We start from the raw sequence: 10890 nt of genomic DNA, 5'->3' as shown, positions 1-10890 counted from the left end.
CCGATGAAATCGACTGTTGGGGCTCTCCATTCCCTGAACTATCCAACTGCGCTGCTATCCACTGGTTTAATATTGGAGCAGCTACCTAAGCTTCATATTGTTTCAGTAATGCTTTGGTTTCCATTTCTAGAAGGAGTTTTTAAATGGTACCTTGTTCTCCTCTGCCGAAGATTGAAGGTCACCTCCTGTGACCCACCCAGTAATTAAACTCTGTACTCATTTAAAACATAAATATAGAAAAATGCAGACATGAGCGTGGCGGCAGGCACTTCACTTGACCTAGCCAGGCACTTCACCATCTTCCGATTAGTCACTCTATAGCCTTCTGGTCTCAACATTGAGTTCAGCAATTTAAGAGCATGACTGCCATATTTATTTATTTATTTACTACGTGCCTGTCTCAAACTTGTTTTTCATGTTTTTGCTTTCGGACAGAACTGTTCATTATTCTGCCATTCACACTCTCTCTGGACAAATGCTTTGTCTTTTACAACAACTATCAGGACTCCATTCTAATCTCTGTCATTTAATCTCTCCTGCTCTCCGCCCTATCACACACCTTTCCTTTTGTTCTTCTTTCCCCCTCCCCCCTTTCACTTGCTCAAAGCCCATTACATTTCTAACGTTTGCTAGTTCTGATGAAAGGTCACAGACCTGAAACATTAACTGTTTCTCTTTCCACAAACCTGCTGTTAGAACTGTTGAGTATTTCCAGCACTTTGTTTTTATTTCAGATTTCCAGCTTCTGCATTATTTCACTTTTATTTTAGGTTTCAAAGTGAACTCTCTTGACAACAATCAAACTCTAATTGCATGCTACCCTCTACTCTATCTTTTCTTGTGTATGTGAATGCCTTAGTGGGTGAGGTTGTGAACATTTTTGAGTATTGTTTTAATAAGTAGTTATCTTTCTTTTTGAACCTACGAAAAAACCTGTTGTATGTCTGTTTATTTGATCCTTAAACACTCAGGACACTCTTTTTAAAACATTATCTCCAGTCAGTTGAGAGATTAAAAACAGAAGCCACCCACACCATTTCTCACCTGTCTGTAACAATATACACACACACACATCCCGATGGAAAGCTTAGCTTACTCTCTAATCACAAAACAGAGCAGTTTTCACTCAGTAATTTGTTGGTTGTGAATTAAAACTGATAAGAGGAGAAACTTCTTTACACAGTTGTGAGGCTGTAAAATTCATTTCCAGGATTGAGGCAGAACCTATGTCAACATTCAAGAATGCTACCAATACACCAAGGTATTTCCCAAAAATATGCAGCCCACAGGTAAATGGTTTGCTGAGGATCTTTTCCTATTTTAAAATGTTATTAATCTGGAAAGGAACTATTTTATTTACTGTAGAAAATGTTCTAGAAAAAGAATCTTACAAATAATTTTGTGGCTTTATCTTGAATAAACTCAATTTATTAAGCCTTTTTTCAATTGCAAGCAACCACGAATCAGAAGGCTGTGGGTTCAAGCCTCACCTCAGAGACTTGAGCACATAATCTAGGCTGACACTTCAGTGCTATACCAAATGGGTGCTGCACTGTCTAAGGTGCCATCTTTCAGATGAAACATTAAACTGCCCTATCAAGATGATGTGAAAGATCCCATGGTGCTATTCAAAGAACAGCAAGTGAGTCCTCCCCAGTGTTTTAGCCAATATTAATCCCCAACCAATTATCACTAAAACAGATCATCTGGTCATTTGATTAATTGTCATTTATGTGACCTTGCTGTGTGCAAATTGGCTGCTTCATTATAATAGTGACTTGGGATGTCCCGAGGTCAAGAAATATGCAAGTTCTTTCTTAACATTCAAAATTGGATTAGATGGTTGATTTGGGAAAAGGGGTCCAAATGATATGGGAAAATCATGGGTAAATATGATTAGAACTATTTGTTCGCATTGAGGGTAAATGCCAATAGGTACTAGTTGGCCCGAATGGCCTGCCAACATGTTGTAACTTCTGTTTATTTCTATGGTTTATGGTGGCTGGTTGCCTCCTTTTTTTTTTATAATTGTATTTGATCAGGTTCTACTGCTATGTTTTGTTGCAATTGATTTAAAGAACATCCCATTATATCAACCTGGCAAATTGCTTCGAAAAATAATTGGTCTTCAATGTACTACACATATTAGAAATCAATAGCAGCAATGAGCACATCTGGTGAGCAATATATACAATGCGATGGCACATAATGAATATATACCTCTACATCTGTTGGGTTAGACTGATTGGATTGTGCATTCTCTTTCAGGTTATTCACTTGGTGGAGGAGAAGATCACAATACAATCTCAGTTCAGAGACCTTCTTTTTCAGAGATTCAGTGTTTTCGCTTATTTCTTTAAAACAAAAGAAAATGAAAATCAGTTGGTTTCCCCTCAACTTCCTATAAGGCAACTAGTTTGTATTCTGAATGCCTTTAATGCATCCTCATTATAATTTTTGCAAGATAAATAGTTTAAACATAAATACAAATAGATAACAGTGAATCTTGCAAAGATCAGTTTAAATTCAATTCTTGCCTTCACCAAAAGGTCACAAATCTTTGTACAGTATGGTTTCATAATCACAGCAATCTTCCAGGTCTTTGCTCAGAAGTGGTCATCCTTCAAACAAGAGCCAAGATAGAATTGGCAGACTGCTCATCCACAGGGGGAATATCAGAGCTCAACTCAATCCCTCCTCACTCAGTGTCTACACATGCAAGCTTCTTTAGTAAGCAAATAGGAATAGGGGTTCTACATATGGAGGCCAATTGCCTTCTTCCCGACCTTATTAGAAACCGGAAATGAACACAGTTCTTCTCAATCTAAACTGATCAACACCATCATACACTACATATTTATCTACTAAGTCCAGATAAAATTGGCAGAAGTGATAAAACTTAATGAATGAATCTTCCACGACTGAATTAGAAGGGTTCATAATGTACGTTTGGTACAGACACCTTAAAATGTCATTAATTAATATCTCCACTTTAGAGTGACTAATTCTGAAAAATTCATACGTAATATAACAGAAATATAAGAGATGAGTTTCCATTCCCAGTAAAGCTAGATGTTTTTTGGAAAGACACCAGATGAAAAGTAGTCCTTTCTGGAAATTAAACTTGCAAAAATAGCCTTGGGTAGTGTTTTGTCACTAATTTGGGGTACAATAACCCAAAAGCAATATGCATGAGGACCAACTTACTTTGAATCAGTTACCAGAATTTTTTTTTCTCTAGAGCAAAAGGTTGTGTTATGCTAGGGTGAAGGCCTCATTATATGGAGTTCTCCAAGAACTGAGGGGAGTACAATGCAAAGATTGAGTTTTACATGTGAAAATATTGGAAAGTTTTTCACTAAAACAGATTACCTAGTCATTATCGCATTGCTGTTTGTGGAAACTAGCTGTACCAAATTGGCTGCAGCGTTTCCCACAACAGTGACTATGCTTCAAAAGTACTTTGTTGGCTGCAAAGCGCTTTGGGACACCCGATGGTCATGAAAAGCACGATATAAATACAAGCCTTTCTCTTTTATTTGAATTTCTGCTCTTACTTTCTACATTGAGCTAACTTTGGTGAGGTGCTGAGAGTAGACTGGGGGTAAAAGAACAAAGCTGGATACACCAGTAGCACTGTACTTTGGAACTCCAAATGAATGTGCAAGGAACTGGCAGTAGACTTCAAAATAGTATTAGCAGAAATTTCTCAAATAATAATATTTAGCCACATTACCCAAGTTTGAACATGCTCAAGCACAACAAAAGAGAAGCTCCCTTGCAAGAAGGTCATTGAATAAATTAGACAGTATTGTGCAAACCCAAAGTTTCCAATCAAAAGCACACAAGTGTACAAATCCCTCAATTTCCTCCCCAATCCTCGCGCCAGTTTGCACTGCACACAATTTGCTGCCAAAAGTGCAGACATGGAACTTCCTCCCAGGCCTGCACCAATACTTTTATTTTCTATGTTCAGCAGCTTACTTTTCCTTTAAGTTTTTCTCCTCTCACCTTCATGATGAAGTACTTGACCTCTGTTCAACAATTCCCCACAGTAGTACTGGGGACAAGAGCAGGAAATATAAATTGTACCACCATGCCACTCCACTTCAGAAAGCATCCTTTCAAATTGTTTTAGTGCAAATTACATTTTAAAAAAGAGGTACAAAAATGGTATTGCTGTCCTAAGAATGAAAAAAAAATTACCTTTCTCCTTCTTTGTCCTACTGTCTGTCAAGCAAGCCTTGGATGATCCCAAGGCAACAAGCCACCTCTGTCTCTCAGCAGCATTGACAGCCTTCAGGTAAAAGTGTTGTTCACCAGGAATGATCAGCTCCATTCTTGTGCTATCATTGGTATGCACTGCAAGTGAAAGAAACTGATTATAATACCCCTGCGGGAAGTGGGGTGGGGAGGGGCGGGGTGGTGGGGTTGGGGTGGTGGAGAGAAAGGTATACTTATTAAAAAAAAAGGTCATTAGCAGAAGAAATAGTTAACACAAAATCTGCTACTCACATATCAAAGAAAAACCTGCAATAAACGTTTCAGGTTACTTTGCTTATTACTTTTGCTTCTGCAAAGATGAAAAACATCCATCTACACAAGGTCTTCCATTTCTGATCCATTTCAGTTTGAAATCAAAGGCGAGCTTTTAACTCTATCAAAACCCACCCACTTGCACAGAGTAAAAATTGGATCCTATGTCTCCATGTTCCATTTCACTCTTACAGCCAGAGCTACCTTCCCTGGCATCGAGAGATATAGTGACATGCAAAAGACTCATTATCATTTGGTCATTGTACTTGACCCCGAATAACGTCATGACAATGTGAGAAGAAAACAAAAAAGGGCACTGCTCTTGTGCTCTGAAGCCAATGGTGTTGAACTTCGGCAGCAGTGCTGTACATGAGTTAACCCTGCTGCCTCTGGTGATACTGAGACTCAGCTAAAGGAAGCTTCTGTCAATGAGTGAAGTAGATTATTTCAGAACCTTCTGGAATTCACTCCCACAACGTAGGAATAAATGCAGAGATGTTGATCACAGGCTGTAGAGACTCTCAATTATAATGATTGAAGGGAGAGTCATAAATAGGCAGCCTCATGTGCTTCCTGGTAATTGACTTTAGGATTATTGCTGACAACTAAAATGCAGCGTATGTACCTGGGCACTGAGGTGCTAGGCCTGGCTAGCAGGCATGCATGTAGGTCACCAATGCATTTGCTGGTCTATATAGACATTTCTCAGTTATTGAAATATGTTCAACAGCCAGAAATACTCAAAATTTAACTTTCAAACTACAGGAGATGGCTTAATGTATGTACTGCTCTGGTGTTTGAAAACATTTTGCAATATAAGTGGGATGGATTCTGCAATACCAGTTATATTGGATGTTACTATTGAAACAGCTGAGAAATAGAGGTCATAAGGGAGAACTTAAATTTGAGTCAAGAGACAAAATTATATATAAAAATATGTATTATATGGTGTTTCAACCCATGTATCAGCTGGTTGATGTTTCAGAAGAAAAATCAACTTCTTTCACTAGAAGTAGAGGTCACCAACATCAAACAGTCAGACAACCTGGAGGGCAGGACTGAACAGCATTAGAAAGACTCACATGTTGACTCTGTTTATGCAAGATTCAACACAGAAAAAGTTTTAACATGCATTAATGGCTTCCGAGAGTTGCAATTACAGGTTAGCAACAGTCTGAAAGTAGTTATTATGGAAAATGATGCTAAAATACAGCTTTTAAAAATGTCTTTTGAAAGCTTTTTCTTCAAAAAAAAATGTTTAATTAAAAAATTAGGAGTATGTTCCCTGGATTGAATGTAAATTGGCTTCATTTAAACATTAGTGACACTGCTGTTGTGGAATTTACATGGTTTGGAAATTAAGATAAGGAGTGGGGCTCAAGGAATGATGAGTTTCAGTGAATTTGAAATGGGAAACAGTGACACAATAACAATGTTACGAGACTACTAATCCAGAGGCCCAGGCTAATGTCCTGCACTTCCACCAGCTGCCGTGGTAGGATATTAATGAATAAAAATATGGAATTGAAAGCTAGTCTCAGTAATGGCGCCATGAAACAATTGTCGATTGTTGTAAAAACCCATCTGGTTCACTAATGCCCTTTAGGGAAGGAATTCTGCTGTCCTTACCTGGTTTGGCCTACATGTGACTCCAGACCCACAGCAATGTGGTTAACTCTTAACTGCCCTCTGAAATGGCCTAGCAAGCCACTCAGTTGTCAAGGGCAATTAGGGATAGGCAAAAACTGCTGGCCTTGCCAGTGATGCCCACATCCCATGAAAGAATGAAAAAATGTAGTGTGGAGCTTGAGCCACAACCCTACGCAAACATAGATTATGCAGGGGTCCAAGGAAAACCTTAAAGAAAGATGACAAAAGTATTTCGTATCTTCCCACCCCCATCCCCAAGGATGACCCTTGGGCCTTGGAATTTTCTGCTTGTTGTATCCAGATGAGGGTTAAATACCTTCCTTGTAACAAGGGGTGGAAAGAGATTGAAAACTTTACGACACTAGGTAATTTGGAAGGCAGCAATTTAAGCCCAATCCCTCATTATATCTAGATCTGCCTATAATCTATTTCTCTCACCCAATGTCTTAACACCCATACATATATCTTTGTAATATCCATAAACATACAGACAGTTCCTTCAATACTATCGAGATTGTTATGGACAGGGTGGTAAATACGTGCCTGGTTTCCACTGGTCACCTCCCAACTGACCACAGGTACTGTTTTTATTTAAAATAGTGTTTCAGCCCCTGTGTTTTGTTGGCCAAATAAGCAGACAGTGACATTTTTCTCGTGAGTGTAAACAGAAGATTGAATATTCATTGAACAATAATCACCCGAAATGTTGCAACGCCACCCACACACACATTCACTCTCACATACCTAGCAAACTGTTAAAAGTACAAGCAAGGGACTTAGAAACCACAGTCCCCATTTATTTGTGCACTCTCCCGAATTGTCCGAATTGTTCTGAGAGCTCTTATTCTAACCATGTCTATTTCTGCATTAACTTTGACACTTTCAACTTTGGTATTCACCGTATGATGTATTATTGGTAACACAGCATCATCTTCTGCATTGATGGCTGACAAAGAGTAGCCAGTTAAAATCTACGCCACATCCTGAGATCCCACCTGAATCTAGTCCAGAGTGGTCACCCAATGTGTTTAGTCTCCCCATTGTAGAAGAGACCGCATTGTGAACAGTGAATACAGTATGCTAAATTGAAAGAAGTACAGGTAAACCTTCTTCTAGTCTGTTATTATTTTCCTCCATGTTTACTACATTTCCGAGCTGTCATCTGCAAACTTTGAAATTATACTCTGAATATTCAAGTTTGGATATTAATATAGATCAGAAAAAGCAATGTTCCTAATACCAACCCCTGGACAAAATCACTGTATAGTTCCCTCTAGCCTGAAAAACAAACCATTCACTGCAACTTCTGTCCCTTAGCCAATTTGTATCTATGCTGCCACTGTCCCTTTAATCCCATGGACTTTAATTTTACTAACAAGTCTATTATGTGATAAATAATGGTATAATCACCATTTTTCATCATCATTTAGTCAGTATCTTGGAATTCCCTACCTAACATTATTGTTGGGCACCATCGCACAAGGACTGCAGAAGTTCAAGAAGCCCACCACCACCTTTTCAGGGCAATGAAGCTTGAAAAATAAATGCAGCCTTGCCAGTATTTCTCACAGCCTGAGAACAAATTTTTAAAAAAGGAGTTCCAACTCATTCTCAAGAGGTTTTTGCAAACACACAGTTGACAGTCACTTCACATGCTCCTGCCTCAAGGCGCACCAGATGAAGTTAATCACAAAAGTTATGCAATAGCAGTAAAGAAACACACATACTTCAAGTTTACAGAAATAAAATTTGGTTCCACTGGTGCCCTATTGCTTTTGTTAATGTGTTGGTTGATGTATCAGGTGATAGGAATCGAATCTTTGGTAGTTTAATGGTAACTAGAACTTATGTAGGCAGTATTTAACCATAGCATGGTGAAAATGACTGGTGAACTACAGAGTGGTTTTGGTAATTAGGTCTATGACAGCCCAAACAGCAGGTTTTTCTGGTTCCTCCTTTTAGTTTTGTTGCTGCAGTTGATTATTCTTTTCCTCCAAGTACTCTGTAGTTATGTCTTTTTGGACAGCAAAATTGTTGCAGCATGTAGTAGACTCCAATGATCCTGGAGTCTCTGACCAGACTGTATTGTACGAAGACCTCAATAAGTCCAGGCTTCTGAAGTGCTGCTAAGGTGCCTGATGTATTTGATAATGATTCCATAGCTGTATGCACAGCAGCTGTTTATAGCCATCTGAGGTGACATGAAACAGGGTGCAAGAGAGCAGCCTGGTGCCAACCCTGAAATCTGTGGCTTAACTAATGAAGGAATAGCAGCTTGCCTTTAAAATGTAATTTAAATGTCTGCCTTAAGATGTAATATATTTGGATTTTCAAAAGGCCTTTGCTAAATGTACTGCATAATAGACTCATGACTAAGGTCAGAGCGTTTGGAGTCAGGGACAGGTAGCAGAATGGATAGCAAGCTGGCTACAAAACAGCAGAGTAGGGGTTAAAGGCAGCTACTCAGACAGGCAAAAGGTGGGAAGTGGTGTTCCACAGGTATTGGTGCTGGGATTCACTGTTGTTCACAATTTATAATCATTTGGACTAGGAAATCAGAAGTACAATTCCAAAACTTGCAAATAAAAAATTGGGAGATGTAGTTAACACAAAAGAATGTGCCAAAACACATCATGATGTTAATAAACTTGCAGAGTGGGTCTATAATTAGCAAATGTATTTTAATACAGATGCATGCGAGGTGGTGAATCTTAGTAGTGTTACGACAGAGGAGGGAGGAGTGCACTGTTTATTCTAGTCCCACTTCTCCACAGCTCACAACATATTATTTTTAAAATTTTCCCACTTATCGATCAATCATATACTCTATTTTTCCCAGAATAGAACATACTAACCAGGTTTCTTTAATGAACAAAATTATCAGTTTATTATAAAACATGTCTTATCTAGTAATGAAGTAAAACATAAACACAGATCGAAATGTTAAAGTTCCTTTTTTTAACCTTAGTCCCTTCACACACACACACATTAACTGAAAAAAAGGGATTTTTATAAATTCAGAGCTTTGCTACAGACAAAAAAAAAACACATTTGAACAGATTATTTGCTCATTTTTGAAGAAAACAGCAGATGACATATGTTGTTCCATACAGTCTAACTTCTAATACACGTAGGCAGGTCACTGGGATCTTTCAGAACAGTTCTTTTGAGGCAGCATTGAAAAGTAATTTAGCAGGCTTTCTTCAAAGACAGGAAACGAGATGAATTGACACAGTGGACTTCACAGGGTCTTTTAGGGATTTTGGAAAACGAGCGGGGTTGTGACCTTCTGTCCTCCTTGACACTTCAGCAGTAGACTTGACTTTATCTCACTCCAGAAGGTAAAAAAACACACACTGACCCACAACCAAACAGTTTGAGAGTTTTTTTTCTGCCCATCCCAGGTGCGCTCTGCTGCTACTGGGCTTGTCCAATCAAAGGGATGTTTGTCACTTCTCTACCCATTACCACAATTTCTGTTGTTACAACCAGGTGAGGAAAGAGTCTCAGGCTCCCCTTTCACCCCATCTCTGGTTTGACCGCAACAGGGTTTTTCTTTTTTTAAAACACAGTGATTGAAGTTACCACCTCAGTGAGCACTTGCTCCTGTTCCTCTAATGCAATTGCAAATGAAGTAATCAAACAGGTTTTATTGAGTTTAAACAAGAAAGATGCAAGTTTATTAACCTTATCATTCTAAACCGGTTAAAATTACTAAAATACGCTACGCATCCACACTCACATTCACAAGAGACACACCCACACACACACACACACACATACAAATAGATTAGAGGGAAAACAGAGTTGGGTGGTTGGAGTAGAGTCTGAAATAAATGGAATTTAAATACATATCAGCAGTCCCAGAGTCCTTAGTTGAAATTGTAGTCCTGAATTCCTCACTGGGCCACATACATGGTTCAGGCTTGCTTCTCAGGCTCTGGAAGGCAGAAGAGGAATTTGACCCTTGTATCCTAGTTGTTGGTTGTGGTGGTCTGTAGACTTGGCTTTACCAGCTGCAGCCATGCCTTCTGTTGATCTGTACTGGAGAGACAGAGAGATGCTCCCTTGAGGGCTTACAGTTACTGTCTGACTCACAAAACTCAGTCTCCCTAGAGTTGCACATGACATTCCCAAACCTCTGTGTTTTAATGAGGCCTTCTGGAATGTTCAGAGATTCCAGGCTTTCCCCTCAGGCTGTCTAACCATACTTTGTGGGGTTGGCTCTTTCAAAGTCAATGGGTGTCAATGGCTGCTGATGACCATGTTGAGAAAGCCATTTCAGGTAATTTAATCAGAGAGCATCCCCATTGTTCTGGCTAGGTTGCCTCAATCATGTTGTCTCTGGTCTGCTCTGCTGCTGTTTCTTGACTGCCACGTTACTCTTTTAAAAAGAAGTTCTAAGAATTTCCAGTAAAAGTCTTAGGCAATGTTCCAATCGATGAAATTAATATTTCCCATTTGGCATGTGGGGTTTTCTTAACACTGTTCCATCTTTAACGAGTCAAGTGACAACCAGTAACGCTGTTGCCAATCTGGCTCCTTCAGTCCCCTCTTGATGGCTCTCTTTTTAAAACAAAACTGGTCCAACATTTATTCAGTTTAACTACAAATTTCTTTACAAAATATTTTAACAAAAAACAGAATCACTGTAATAACATCTCCACCTTCTAAGGAATGAAACACCATTTTTAAATGCATTTC

At 38.9% G+C, this 10890-nt stretch overlaps 1 protein-coding gene across 5 annotated transcripts in view; it reads right to left on the bottom strand.

Moving 5' to 3' along the window:
- Positions 1-10890, bottom strand: part of plekha8 (pleckstrin homology domain containing, family A (phosphoinositide binding specific) member 8) — a 127508-nt gene that overhangs the window by 102401 nt on the left and 14217 nt on the right. For all 5 annotated transcript variants that reach the window (XM_068059558.1, XM_068059566.1, XM_068059576.1 and 2 more), the window contains 2 exons: positions 4207-4362; positions 2221-2354 (listed from right to left, as the gene is read on the bottom strand). In XM_068059558.1, the coding sequence (XP_067915659.1) occupies positions 2221-2354; positions 4207-4362 (290 nt within the window). The remainder of the gene's footprint in view (positions 1-2220; positions 2355-4206; positions 4363-10890) is intronic.

This window comes from Heterodontus francisci, chromosome 2 (genome assembly GCF_036365525.1).
Source record: "Heterodontus francisci isolate sHetFra1 chromosome 2, sHetFra1.hap1, whole genome shotgun sequence".
In the NCBI taxonomy this organism is placed as follows: domain Eukaryota; kingdom Metazoa; phylum Chordata; class Chondrichthyes; order Heterodontiformes; family Heterodontidae; genus Heterodontus; species Heterodontus francisci.
The sequence above is the reverse complement of the archived record's forward strand: the minus strand, read 5'-3'. Positions and strand labels throughout refer to the sequence as shown.